Below are 15,010 nucleotides of genomic sequence, written 5' to 3' on the forward strand. Positions count from 1 at the left end.
CATGATGCCACGATCTATAACATTCCAATACTCTTTGGAACGAAGCAGATTTTCCATCAGTTCAGCCCAATGATCATAGTGTCCCATAAACTTAGGCACATAGCTGTTGCTGCTTCCTTCTGTCATTTTAAAGAAACACTCAAATCTTTCTTTTCACTCTTGTATTCACAGTCAAGCCTTGTTAAGAGGCTCTGATACCAATTGTTATAATATCAAAGATCTTGCACCATTTAACTGTGAAATACACTTTATTCAGTAGTGTTTCTTTGGCTTAAATAGTCATTACAACTTGGAATCAGGGAAAAAAAACCACATCTTCTTAGTCGAAGATTGTGGTAACAGAACAACAGAAAAATTACAAAACAATGACTTAGTCATAGTCAGCACTAACAAACTATACTGACTTGCACTAACAAACTAACTTGCTGGCCCCTGCAAGACAGGAGATTTATTCTAACAAAAACAACTAGTTTCCAACAATCACTACATGCAAATAAGTGACGGGAAAAACCAATGAACTAGGAATTGCAAAGCCAACTAAACCAAAAATGAAAATAACCCTCACCTGGCAACATCCCAACGAAACCAAAATTTGGGCAAGAGAGAAGAGGAAACAGAGAGCTAAACCAACTCATCCCATAACAAACCACATGTCTAATCCCATGAAACCAAAGCCTGATCACCTAGCAAGCATAACCTTCCCAACCACACCACAAATGGGTTGTGCATTTAAATGTACAATGATGGCCCACCCACTAACCAAATAAGGATGAGACCCATTAGATCCTCCTAATTTGCAAATTTTCTCAAACAAGCTGGCTAATCCCAACCCAACCCCACCAAAAAGCACCCCACCACACAACCAAATCTACTCGCAGACATAGGCTTTGGACACCCAGGCACCCTAGAGACTACACCAAACATAACTGATTAAGGCCTGTCGCCAAGCAACAACGTCGAGAAGCAAGCCACAACAACAACAATTAATGCTATGAACGACAAGAATGAAGGAAGACCAACGAAAAGCACTGCTTGAATCTACAGTAGATTCACTCACATGTCAGTGTTTTCCAAATGCCGCTTAGTTTTTTTATTTAATTTAATTTAATTTTAATACAATACTACTTGCCAATATAACCAAATTACTTCTTTCACCCTGTGATTGAGTAGCAAATCTTCCACCTATTTTGTGTTATTTACCGCATCAATTGCTTTTTTGGTATTGTTGTTCTAGTTCTTTTTTATTTTTGGGTTTTTTTTTAATTTTTATATTTCAAGAATTAACACAAATTTTATTGTCCAAAGCTTCAAGGTTCTTATAAATGGGTACAAAAATATTTTAAAAATATCAATTATCAATTGAAAATTAAAACTACTACATATTGTACATCTTTACTTTGTTTTTTATTACAAAACTCCTTGTTTATGTAATCTTATCTTTCGAACTTGGTGTTTGGTATTATAGCTTTAATGTGTCTTTATTTAAAAATATATTAAAATAATATTTTTTATTTTTAAAATTTTATTTTAATGTTAACAAATCATATAAAGATTTTTTAAAAAATTTAAATAAAAAATTATGTTAAAAAAAAAACACTGACGTAAACAAACAGAGTTAAATAATTAATGATATCATTTATAGCATAATGTCTGCTTGTCCTGTCATGGGTTGGAAGAAAAAATAAAAAATTCTGGTATGAGAGGAGAGAAACTACTAGATGTCTTTTCAAAATTTTAATAACAACTTTTTAAAACAAAAAAAAAATGGTAGAAGAAGAAACGAATGAGAGACATTGAACTGTTTTTTTGAAAATTAAATCAAATAAAAAAAATTATTCCAATGGATGATTATTACCAGAACTGACATACATCCTAGTATGTAAAAATTGTAAAAGTATCCATGTTTTTTCTCTTTTTTTTTTTTTTTTTATTGTTTTCAATATTAGTAATATCACTGTAAAAATCTTAGAGTTAGCTTGACGATTAAAATACATGTTTCCATTTTTTATTGGCTGGACGAAAATATTCTTGTAATTTATTATGACATCTAAAACAATCTTAAGAATGAGCTTTATTGTTAAAGGGTGTGATTCATTCTTAAATATAGGATAAGAATTTAAGTTATAAATTTGACATGGAAAATAATTTTTTTTATAAATTTAAAAATATAGCTCATTTTTTATTGGATGAAATTTTTTATTTAATTTCAATATATTAAAACTAGCTTGGACATGTCATAATAATATTAAATGAAAAAATTGAGATATATATAAAATTGAAATACATTGTTTTTCAAGTAAATCAAACTATGTCTTAATCTACTTTAATTCTTTGCAAAAATAACAATAAGCAATTTGAGCAAAAGTAAAGAAAGATCCTTCTTTAAGAAAAAACCATCTCTAGATTTTTTGAATTAAAGAGTAAGGGGGTAGTTGAGAGTGTAGTTACGGTTATTTTTCAAAGTATTTTTTTTTAAATACATTAAAATAATATATATTTTTATTTTTTTAAATTATTTTTAACGTCAACGCATTAAAATAATCTAAAAATATCAAAAAATATTAATTTAAAGTAAAAAAATAAAATAAAATTTAAATATTTTCAAAAAAACTTTTAAAAATAAAAATAAACAGAGCCTAAGTATAGGAGAAAATTTTTGGTGAGGCCACTAATTTAATTTTTTTATTAAATATTTGTTTTCATTTTTTACTTTTTTGAATTCAAATATGAGTACATTATACTAATATGGCGGGATGCGCTAAAAATTGATTAAGAATAAACTTAATTAAAAATAATAAGATTTATGGATTATACTTATCAATAAAAGTGGGAAAAGAAATTATTTATTACCTGGTAAGTTCATATCAAAACAAAAATAGAAAAAAAAAAGCCAAAAAAAAGGAAAGAGAAAAAGAGAAACAAAAGATATACGTGTCCACCACTTGGCAAATAAAGACAGCAAGTACACGAATTTACCATACAGTCGAGAGTAGGAAAACCACTATCAATATAACAAACAAAACAACTCGGTTTCAAGGCCAGTTAGCTATTGTCTGTCCCTTTGGTAGAAAACTAAAAACCGTTTCTTCTCTCTCACACATACACTTTGCTCTCCCACGAAGAAAAATCGATTCCTTCTCCCCCCTCTTCTGTCTCTATTTCTATCTCTATAATATTATATAATATAAATATTTTGATTTCTTGGAACGTGAATCTGTTATTTTCAACAGGTATGCAATTCTGGGTTCTCTTTGATTTTACGTTTTCTTTCATGGGTTCTTTTTCATTTCTCGTAATATTTTGTTTAGTTGTATATCATTTACATTTTTGTTTTGTTTTGTGTTTTCACTTGTTTATATATTTATTTTGTGATGGTGGATTGGTACATCTATATTTAGTGTTTTTGTTGCCTTGTTTATTAGCTTTATCTTTATTTTCTTGTGATTTTGTGATTCTATATTTAGTTTTTTTTTCAACATTTAATTTTAATTGGATATGGCATTTGTGTTTCTTAATGTCTTGTCATTTGTTTTGCATGTTATTTAATCAAGAGGGTTCTGATTCAATTTTTGGTGTTATTAATGAATGGAGGATCATTTTGGTCCTTCTTTTGTTGTTTGCTCCTATGTACTGAGCCTTATTTGAAGCGAGTATTTCTGGGTTTTCCTTTTCCAGGGATAGAGAAGTGGGGTCTTTGCGATTCAGGCAAGTTAAGATCATCTCCGAGGATTATTTGGTAGTGGGTTCTTGTTGCTATTTGTATATATTAGGATTAGAATTTGAGTCTTTGTTTCTGTTGTTGCTTTTTGGACTCTGGTTCCAAATACTCTTGAGGCCCTTTTTTTTTTACCATTTTTTGACGAATCTGTTGGAGAATAGATAGTGTTTGTTGCGTTGGCAATTCTTAGAGATGTCGAGTTACATGGGTGTTCATGTCTCCGATCAATGGCTGCAAAGTCAGTTTATGCAGGTTGAGCTTCGCAGCCTTAAGTCAAAAGTAAGTTGTCTTCTTTGCTTATATGTTTGAACTATGTGTTTCTGTTTAATTTTACTTTCATATTAGGATGCTATGCATGCTTTTCATGATTCTAGCTTAATTTTTCAATTCCTTTGTGCGCTCTAGTTTATAGCAATAAAGAATCAGAATGGCAAAGTTACTGTTGGAGATTTGCCGCCTGTGATGATCAAATTAGAAACTTTTAATTCAATGTTTAATGTGGAGGAGATAACTGGGATATTGGACGAGTTGCATGCTGACTTAAGCAATGAGATTGAATTTGAGGACTTCCTCAAGGTCAGTTCTTTGTGTGTCTAATTTTGGGTTTTATTGGTCCTATCCTCATTCTCTTCCTTTCTTCATCAAGTAAAATTCATATTAGAGTTGTTCAAGCTAGTACTATTGGAGTTTGAATTCCCATATTCTGCCTAAAAGTTGGAATAAATTAGGAGGCAACATGTTCATTCTACTACATGGAATTGGCAGGCATACTTGAATTTACAAGGTCGAGCTCCTGCAAAATCAGGGGCTTCTAAGCAGAGTTCATCTTTCCTCAAGGCCACAACTACGACTCTTCTTCACACAATTAGTGAATCTGAGAAAGCATCTTATGTTGCTCACATAAATAGCTATCTCGGGGATGACCCATTTCTGAAGCAGTTTCTTCCAATAGATCCAGCTACAAATGATTTATTCAATCTGGCAAAAGATGGAGTGCTATTATGGTATTTAAACCTGGTTTGCTTGAGTTGCTCTGCTCTGTATGTCCATGAAAGCCAGTATTTGGTGGTGGTGTTGATTTTATCTTGTGGCTTGTGATGCAGTAAGCTCATCAATGTTGCAGTGCCAGGGACAATAGATGAACGTGCCATCAACACGAAACGATTTCTTAATCCATGGGAAAGAAATGAGAACCATACCCTTTGCCTCAATTCTGCAAAAGCTATTGGATGCACGGTGGTCAACATTGGCACACAGGACTTGGTGGAAGGAAGAGTAAGTTTTAGCTAGTTTTGATTATCACATGGTATTTTATGTGTTGTGGTCTGAAGGAGTTTATTTTGTTTGTTCATTTTGCAGCCTCATCTGTTGCTTGGGTTGATTTCTCAGATTATAAAGGTGAGCCTTAGAATTTTTGGTATATTAATTTTGCAGAGAATATGTACTTTATGGATGTGAAAGACCAAGAAGAGGGCTTGTTTACTACAATAACCATAATACATTGAGCATTCTGTTGTAATTGAAAATTTAGAATCTCTTGATAGTGATGTGATTTGGGTATATGACTGCATGTGGAATGGTACAAAAGGATCCATATAGTCAATCACAACTAGTTTGGGATTGAGGCTTGGTTGTTGTTGTCTCTGTATTTTTCATTATCTTTTCTAATAATCTTCTCATCTGATGCTGAGTGCTGTAACATCAGATCCAACTGTTGGCAGACCTTAGCCTTAAGAAGACACCTCAGCTTGTGGAATTGGTGGATGACAACAATGTAATGAAATGTTGATTTAATTTATTTCAAAATTTTGGTCAAAATCTTTTTTTGTAAATTTATAAGCTTTGAAGATCATGGATAATTGCTTCAGTATGATAAATTGTATCTTTCAGGATGTTGAGGAGCTTATGGGATTGGCCCCTGAAAAGGTCTTATTGAAATGGATGAATTTCCATCTGAAAAAAGCAGGCTACGAGAAACCTGTTTTGAATTTTTCTTCTGATTTGAAGGTATAGTCATTTCAGTTGTTTATGTAGTTTCATTTGACCAAGCAAGTTGCAAGGAGCTGTGTATTTATTCATTGATTAAGCTGACATGCGCATTTCTCATCATTTGTTCTTGGGGTTTGAGTTTATAGCTCAATTAGATTATGCTCAAAATCTTAATGACAAGTTTGCAATTAATGAACATATGGGAAACTAAAAAATCATAGGTTTTGTTTTGTTTTTATCTAGAAAAGGTATGGATGGTTAAAAAATGATTTGATTCAGTATCTTCTTATTCAGAACATGTTAAATCTTTTATTGTGTGCTATTGCAGATGTACTTAGCTCCTAACTATTATTCTTCCCTACCCATGCTCTTTATATCCAGGATTGATTTAATTTACCTTTTTCATTGTCTGATTATACGTTATATACTTGTAATAATGTTTTCTGTCATGTGTAGGATGGAAAGGCTTATGCATACCTGCTTAATGTTCTTGCACCAGAGTACTGCAGTCCATCTACGTTGGATACCAAGGATCCTAAAGAAAGGGCTAAGCTGGTTCTTGATCATGCAGAGCGGATGGATTGCAAACGATATTTAAAACCAGAAGACATTGTTGAAGGATCTCCAAATCTGAATCTTGCATTTGTGGCACAAATATTTCATCAAAGGTGGGAAACAAATATCATGGTAACATTTATTTTATTGTGATGCAAATTTTGTAAAGGGTAGTTTGAAAAAACATCCCAAGGTTTGGATTTACACAAACTAGTTAACTGGCCTAAAAGCTGACCTCTCCCCTGCAGCAACTGAACTTGTGCAAGGGGGTTTCAGTCAAGTTTTAGTTAACCATTGATAATCAGAGGAGGCTCTTGTCAAACTTGGATACTTTTCAGAGCACCTGTAACTTTGCAATACCTCAAGGGTTCTGTAATTTACCCTTTTGAGAACGCACCTCTCTTCCATTTTATTTGGTAGTTAAACATTGTAAGATTCCCTTGAAAATTAAGATGGGTTGTGTGTGAGTTATGCTGCATAGGTCATATGATATTGATACGAAATGGGTTCTGCCTTCCAGAAGTAAAGTTCAATAGCTCCTTTCTTCACTTTTTTTAGTATGTTCACCATATAGAAGTATCAATAAATTCAATATGAAATAATTTGGCATGGAGTTGTAATGATTGGATTAAACAAAAACGCTTTAAATAGAATGGCTCTATGGCCAATTACAGCGAACATGTGTTTGGAAGGAAGTTTTTGTTTCAAAAAGGATTATGGAAATGCGAGCATTATCCAGTGCTGAACAGGGAATTATAAAATACAAACTCTTGGTTTGGCGTAACTTTCGTACTGTTTACACATTGTTTAAAACAATCAGCTAGTCTGTTTCTGTTATAAGATATTTAATGGAAGTGTTTTAGTGACAACTGATTATGAATTTCTTGTATTAGTCTTATGTTATCAACTTGGATTTGCCTTGCGTTCCTTCTCCAGATTTTGATAATCAGCTCCTCTGCTGATATCTCTTTTCTTTAGTGAATCACTTCCTTTAGCACATGGTTTTACTGGCAATTTAGATTCTTTAACATCAGAACTCTGGCTTTTTCTAGCAGTCTTTAATCTTGTAATTGAGAGGAACATTTTCAGGAATGGCCTGACTACAGACAGCAAAAAGATTTCCTTTGCTGAGATGATGACTGATGATGTACAAACTTCTAGAGAAGAAAGATGTTTTCGACTATGGATTAACAGTCTTGGAATTGTTACATATGTTAACAATGTATTTGAGGATGTTAGAAATGGGTGAGTTCATTTTTTCTGAGCAACCACTATAATGCAGCAAGTTCTTGGTCCAATTACTAGTTGAATATAGTATTAATAGAGCTCAGGAAAATTGCCAACTGGTGGGAGTTGAAATCTTACATTTTTCTTTTTGGTTCAATACCATTATTGTTTAATGCTGGCATCAAAGCTGTCAATTCAAGAACTTGATTTTGAAATAATTGTGTTTGCAGATGGATACTATTGGAAGTGCTTGACAAGGTTTCTCCAGGGTCAGTTAACTGGAAGCATGCATCTAAGCCTCCAATCAAGATGCCATTCAGAAAGGTAGAGAATTGCAATCAAGTGGTACGGATTGGTAGACATCTGAAATTTTCCCTTGTCAATGTAGCTGGAAATGATATTGTACAGGGAAATAAGAAGCTCTTACTTGGTAATTTCCATGATCTAGTTCTTGTTGAATCATTGGGTGTTACAATATCTATAAATTTTCCCTTGTGTGATGTGCTTCTTTTTGTTTTTCGATCTTTCTGGATTTTCTTTTACTTTTAGAAAATGACATGCTGGAAGCAATGCTTGATGAGGTGATATACTTTGAACTGTATGAACATTGGTGATTTTCAAAATCATCTTCAAATAATTGAAAATGATGGTAAGGGATTTGTAAATTAGTCGATTGTGTTGCAAGATCTTGCTTCTTTCTTTTTATCACTTTTAAAAATCATATTGAAGGAGGCACTTATATTCTACAATATGCTCTGCCACATTCAGATTATAATGCACACGAGTCTTTGAAGACATCCTTCCACCATAACTTGGTCTTAAATGTTTCTAGTTTGCTGTTTTTTTTAGAAATGCAAAATTGAAATTAAAAGCAACATTGACCTGGATATTGTAGTTGCATAGTTCATGTCCTTTTATACTGCCTAGGATTCAGAACTTTCTTTTTTCAGTCTACTTCTGGCAGATAATGCATCTCAATTGGGCCTGCTTTATTTTTATTTTTCTCTCCCTTTGGTGGATAATGCATGTGAAATAGACCTGATAGTAAGTCACTTTTGATCTTTATGGCATTATTAGACACAAATTTGTTCACCAGGTTCCCTTTTCTGTCAGAATCCCCTTTTCTCTCCATCCCCTATCCTTAAATGGCTTTGTGCAGTGCTGTGAACATTTTTAAATCTGATTAGATTTGTTTCAGCTTTCTTATGGCAGTTAATGAGATATAGCATGCTTCAACTCCTCAAGAACTTGAGATCCCACTCCCAAGGGAAGGAGATAACTGATGCAGATATTCTAAAATGGGCAAACAATAAAATTAAACAAACAGGAAGAACTTCCAAAATTGAGAACTTTAAGGTTAAAGTCTGATTTTGTTTTTTTGGACATTTCACCCACCCACACCACTATTTCTTTGTGCTGTTATTCATTATGAAGTTTTACAGGATAAGAGCCTATCATCTGGAATATTCTTCCTTGAGCTTCTCTGTGCTGTCGAGCCAAGGGTGGTTAATTGGAACCTCGTCACCAAGGGTGAAAGTGGTATGATGTGTTCACCTAGCAAGTTCCACTACTTTTTGGGAAGATGAGAAATGAGTTGTTATTGTGGGTTATTTCAGCAAGACTTTCTTGTGCTCACCCTTTTTCTTCCCTTCCTCTGTTGTAAATGTAGATGAGGAGAAGAGATTGAATGCTACATACATTATCAGTGTGACACGGAAACTAGGCTGTTCAATTTTCCTGTTGCCAGAAGACATCATGGAGGTATGCATGCTACAATGAATTTTTTTCTTTCTTTTTAAATTTGTTATTAGATATATGTAAGAGAACTTTTAGATGGAAGCTTCCCACACTCTCTTTGCGACTTTGGCAAGCCTATTGAGATTTGTGAGTCTGTTACGATCCCAAAATTACGATTGAGTTACAGGACGATTGGTTGTGAGATCTACTTGTAAAGAATGATGTTTGCTAGACCTTCATCCTTATGACCTATTTTGAAAATAAGGGAAGGGCTCGTTTAAGAGAAAACCCAATGGCCTCAATGCAAATAAAAGTCTGCAAATTTTCACTGTCTTTCTCAACATTCTAGTTTACAATATAAAAAAAAATGTTCAATAACCAACTCCTACAAAGGAGGTACCACTATTTCACTATCTAAACTAACAATCATAAAAATAGGAAATAACAATAGAAATTGAAATGAAATATGCGTAAAATCTACAAGCTGGAGCATAATGCATTGCTGGCCAAACTCCCATCTTCAAGCTCCTACTTTTCAGCCACGTCTCTGATATACTTGCCCTTTGGCAGACTTCTTGTACACATGGTTGCTCATAACATCATTGCCCCCATTAATACGGCACCTGTCCTCAAGTGCAAAAGAAAGAAAGCGGTTGCAAAGAGAGTGAACATCCTCCCAAGAAGAGACTGTAGGAGACAACTCGTCCCAATGTACTAAAACCTGGTGCTCATTGTTAACTGAACGAGAATCAAGAATTGCTTTCGGTAGAGGGTCAATTCCGCCTTGTGTAAGAACAGGCAAAGAGGGTTCCATGGGAATTGAAGTGACATGGAAAGGTTTAAGGCAGGACACATGAAAAACAGGGTGTAGTTTGGAGGAGGGAAGGTCTAATTTGTAAGCCATAGAACCCACTTTGGCTAAAATAGGGAAGGGGCCATAATAATGAGGGGAGAGTTTAGTGTACCTTTTGGAAGAGAGGCTAAGTTGGCAGTGAGGCTGAAGTTTAAATAGAACCCAATCACCTAGTTGTTACTGAACAAGACAATGTTTAGCATCATACCTTGCCTTCATGGAATTTTGAGCCTAAAGTAATCGGTTGTGAAGGTCTTGGAGCACCAAGTCTCTGGTTTTTAATTCTTGATCCACGGTGTCAAGTTTAGCTAAGCCAGGACAAGAAGACAACATAGTGGGAGGAGAGCGGCCATACACCACTTCGAAGGGAGTAGCTTTAAGAGAAGAGTGGTAGCTAGTGTTGTAACAGTACTCCACCCAAGGCAGCCATTGAAACCAGTGGCGAGGATGGTCACTTGTAAAGCAACGCAGATACATCTCGATAGTGCAATTGACAATCTCTATTTGTCCGTCACTTTGTGGTTGATAAGCAGAGCTGAAAGCCAATTTAGTTCCACTCAACCGAAACAATTCAGTCCAAAACAAACTCGTGAACGTTATATCACAATTACTCACAATAGTCTCACGCAAGCCATGAAGTTTGAAAATATTATCAAAGAACAAGTGGGCTACACTCACAACAATATATGGATGGGCAAGGGGAAGGAGATGTTCATACTTTGACAAACGGTTTACCACAACCACCAAAACAGACTTCCCTTGAGAGGTAGGTAGGCCCTTAATGAAATCTATAGAGATATCTGACTAAATCTGAAGTGGAACTGGCAAAGGTTGGAGAAGCCCTGTAGGATGCAAGTGTTCATTCTTGTGTTTTTGACAGACAAGACATTGCCGCACAAAAGCTTGGATAGAAATCTTCATTCCTTGCCAATAGAAATCCTGGGCGACACGATGAAGTGTTTTATGATATCCCTCATGGCCACTATTGTGGACAGCCGAGATAATGGATGGAACAAGAGGAGAATTGTGTAGCAAATAAACTTGTCACTTAAAGAAAAGCCAGCCATCCTTGTACTCTCAAGGCCCAATAGCTTTGCCTTGCTGTATATTTTGCCTCAATCAATTGGTCTGAATTTTGAATCTCAGTTGGGGCATGTAGAGTGAAGCAAGACTGGGTTGGTCCTCCAAGCGGCGGGATAAAGCATCTACCACTTTATTTTGTTTGCCCACGCAATATTCCACTGCAAAATTAAAACCCATGAGTTTACATGGCCAATGTCTGACTGCTTTGGCTAAGCCAATGAGCTCCTTCTCATAAGCCAAAAGACTTTTGTAACGGAATGAAAGAGGTCTGCTGAAATATGCAATTGGCTGACTTTCTTGTTGTAACACTGCTCATTCTTGTATCTGAGGCATCACATTCCAAAATGAACAGTATGGTGAAGTTGGGTAGTGCCAAAATAGGGGTGCATGGCATAGCAATTTTTAATTGCTCAAATCTTTGAGCTGCATCCTCTGTCCATTTGAATGAATCCTTGCGTAACATAGCTGTAAGAGGACCTGCAATTGTGCCATAATTTTGACAAACTTCTAATAATAGCTGGTGAGGCCCAAGAAACCTCGTAAGCCTTTCACAGTACTCGGCTTTGGCCAATCAATCATGGCTGCAATTTTGCTTTTGTCTACTGCAACCCCTTCTCCTGATATAATATGGCCGAGGTATAAGACTTGGTGTTGAGCAATGAAGCACTTAGATCTCTTGAGAAATAATTGATGAGTAGTAAAGATATCAAAGACAAGCCGCAAGTGTGTTAGATGATCTGCCTAGGAGTGACTATAGACAAGAATATCATAAAATAACAAGAATGGATTTCTGTAGGTATGACCGAAATACCTCATTCATCAAAGCTTGGAAAGTGCTAGGTGCGTTGATGAGACCGAAAGGCATAACCAAGAACTTGAAGTGGTTGTGGTGGGTGTGAAATGTTGTCTTCTCCACATCTATAAAGTACATTCTGATTTGATGGTATCCTGAGCGCAAATCAAGCTTTGTGAAATATTTTGCGCCGTATAATTCCTCTAAAAGTTCATCAATCATCGTTTGTCCTTGATGGTCTTGGAATTTAGGGCTCTGTATTCCACACAGAATCGCCATATGTGATCGGCTTTAGTGACAAGGACCGGTGATAAATAGGGAGATTGACTAGGTTTGATGATGTCACGCTCCAACATATCTTTACACTACCTTTCAATTTTGTCTTTTTGTGCATGGGGGTATCGGTATGGTCGCACCACTACGGGATGTGTTCCTTCCTAGCTCCAAATTGATGTGATGGTCATGAGATCTGGCAGGAGGAAGGCCCTCTGGTTCTTGAAATAGAGAATCAAATTCAGCTAGAAGTTTGTTGAGATCTGATTGGGACTCCATTTCTACAGCTTGAAGTTGTGCAATTGGAGTGGGATGTGGGCTCTCAGTTCCCTTCAATTCCATAACTCTTCCATTCTGTTTAAACATCATAATTTTTTCTTTGAAATCCAATAGGATGGGGACCCAGCGTCTGAAGCCAATTGACTCCCAATGCAGCATCAACTCCAAGTTAAAATGTAAAAATCATACATCTTCATGAAGGTCTCAAATTGTGTCGGTAGGTTAAAGAAATCACCCACTCTGAAATCAATTTGTCACGGTCCCAAAATTGTAATCGAGTTACAGGGTGATTGACTGCGAAATCTACTTGTAAAGAATGATGTTTGCTAGATTTTTTTTTATAATCTAATTTGAAAATATATGAAGAGCTCGTTTAAGAGAGAACTCAACGATCTCAATGCAAATAAAAATTTGAAATTTTTCACTATTCTTCTCATCATTCCAGCTTACAATTTAAAGAAAGTTTTCAATAACCAACTCATACAAAGTAGGTATCACTGCTGCACTATCTAAACTAACAATCATAAAAATAGGAAATAACAATAGAAACTGAAATGAAATCTGCAAGCTGGAGCATATTGCATTGCTAGCCAAACTCTCATCTTCAAGCTTCTACTTTTCAGCCACGCCTCTGATATACTTGCCCTTCGGCAAACTTCTTGTCCATGTGGTTGCTCATAACAGAGGCATACATTGTTATTTCATGAGGAAGAACAGAATTACCTACGTTGCTTTCTTGAACTTGCAGAATCATGATTCACTCCAGCAGTGATGAGGAAAATGCCACTGGCTCTCCTGTTATTCATACTAGTTTTTGATATTATGCCATATTTGTGAACCCAATTCATTTATTTACATGAAGAAACGAGGTCTTTCAATTTGATCATTGCTACTGTGACCTGGTGGCAGGTGAACCAGAAGATGATTCTGACCCTAGCTGCCAGCATAATGTACTGGAGCCTGCAAAAAGCAGTGGACGATGTGGCATCATCTCCATCCCCTTCTAATGGGATTTGTACAGCTACTCCTGATGCATCCCCAGCTCAATCTGTCAGTGGCGAAGATGAAATATCTTCCTTGGGTGGTGAAGTCTCATACTTGAATATTGATGATGATGACTCTGACACTGCTGTCTCCTCGCAGCTTGAGAACGAGAAATCTCCTACAGTAGAGTGAAACATGAATTGTAGCCTGCAAGATCAGCTTTGGTGAAACTGAATATACAAGTGCAGCTAGTCAACATATCTCCTTTACAGTGAAGCAAATGCGCAGACAATAGGGAAAAGAGCAGAAATTTTGTAAATTGCGATATACTGTGCAGCTAGTCAACATCTGTGCATGTTCTTTTTTTATTATTATTATTATTCGTAAGTAGGCTGTAATTCTTAGATGTATTCTTTTGACTCATTCTCGTAAAATTTTATTTTTTTGGTTCTTGAGATGGAAGGCCTGAGACTCCATACCAAGTATAGGATTTAATTAAAATCACCATATATATATGAAGAAGAAAGGTCATTTCTTTCTTGTTAATATTGGACCTGACACTCTTAGGATTTGAGTTTCCAAAGTTAATCCACTACCATTTTAGTATTCAACTTTCACGTGTTAATGTGCACCATTTGTAGGGCTTGGTCTTTCGAAGAGATGGTACGCATATAGCAGCTTTTATGTATTGCCAGGAAGATTTTCCTACAAAATATAGTAATATAGTGCCTATTGTCCAGAGCTACGCCGCAAAAAGAATAAATTTAGACATTGATTAATTGAATAATATTTTTATTTAATATTGGTAAATATTTTGGATTTACCTGGATTAACTTGAGCTAATTTCAAAATTTAAGTGGATAATCTTAAAAAACAAAATTGAGAAGTTCAATCCTTGATTAACTCAAAGTTGTAAAACAAAATTGGTAAAAATTAACAATCAATTAATTAAAAAAAAACATCAATGAACTCTGAGTTAACCAAGCAAATATGTGATGAAAGTTAATCATAATAAATTTTTGAGTCAACCAACCAATAAATTTTTTATCTCATAGATTATTTTTTATTTAATTATATAATAAAAAAACGCATGAGAATTTCTTTGTATGAAATATTTTTTTTATTTAAAAATCATGATATAGACCAAGATAGCTAAAGTAGATTATTAATAATAAATAATGAAATTGTATTTTTTTTTAGTTTTGAATTAAGTAAAAAAAATATATCATCAATAACAAAGTGTGAAATTGTATTTTTTTTTTTAGAAAACAATTGAGGGGAAATGTATTAAAGAAAAAAAAAATAATTGGTCAGATGCTACAGATTAACCGGTTCATGGACTTAACTACGTTCAATAATTTTTTTATTAGTTTTTTTATCCAAATATAAAATAACAGAAAAATACAAAAAGGAGCCTAGGCGCATGTGCTTGGGCCTTCACAAAAACAACTCATGCGCAAGGACTTCCAGCCCAGCTCGTGTGCCTAGCAATATAAATTTTTATTTTTTAAAGGAGCGG

At 34.8% G+C, this 15,010-nt stretch overlaps 1 protein-coding gene across 2 annotated transcripts; it reads left to right on the top strand.

The window, feature by feature from the left end:
- The first annotated feature begins 3,037 nt into the window (after nucleotides 1-3,037).
- Nucleotides 3,038-14,051, top strand: LOC133703833 (fimbrin-5-like). Of its 2 annotated transcripts, none has more exons than XM_062128530.1 (15): nucleotides 3,038-3,230; nucleotides 3,676-3,997; nucleotides 4,124-4,294; nucleotides 4,484-4,722; nucleotides 4,822-4,993; nucleotides 5,078-5,116; nucleotides 5,424-5,492; nucleotides 5,609-5,725; nucleotides 6,164-6,375; nucleotides 7,352-7,507; nucleotides 7,720-7,919; nucleotides 8,688-8,845; nucleotides 8,932-9,028; nucleotides 9,159-9,250; nucleotides 13,417-14,051. In XM_062128530.1, exons 2-15 carry the CDS (start codon nucleotides 3,911-3,913, stop codon nucleotides 13,681-13,683), a joined length of 2,076 nt encoding a protein of 691 aa, XP_061984514.1. In that variant the 5' UTR covers nucleotides 3,038-3,230; nucleotides 3,676-3,910; the 3' UTR covers nucleotides 13,684-14,051. The 2 variants fall into 2 exon arrangements, with proteins under 2 accessions (XP_061984514.1, XP_061984515.1); XM_062128531.1 differs by lacking the exon at nucleotides 13,417-14,051 and adding an exon at nucleotides 9,797-10,593 and having other exon boundaries at nucleotides 3,039-3,230.
- Nucleotides 14,052-15,010: the final 959 nt, after the last annotated feature.

Source organism: Populus nigra, chromosome 9 (genome assembly GCF_951802175.1).
Source record: "Populus nigra chromosome 9, ddPopNigr1.1, whole genome shotgun sequence".
In the NCBI taxonomy this organism is placed as follows: Eukaryota; Viridiplantae; Streptophyta; class Magnoliopsida; order Malpighiales; family Salicaceae; genus Populus; species Populus nigra.

Coding starts and splice junctions, on each gene's coding strand:
- LOC133703833 (XM_062128530.1), top strand. CDS start 3,911: ATGTCGAGTTACATGGGTGTTCATGTCTCCGATCAATGGCTGCAAAGT. Junction 4,723..4,821: donor AAAGATGGAGTGCTATTATG/GTATTTAAACCT, acceptor CTTGTGATGCAG/TAAGCTCATCAATGTTGCAG. Junction 4,994..5,077: donor AGGACTTGGTGGAAGGAAGA/GTAAGTTTTAGC, acceptor TTCATTTTGCAG/CCTCATCTGTTGCTTGGGTT.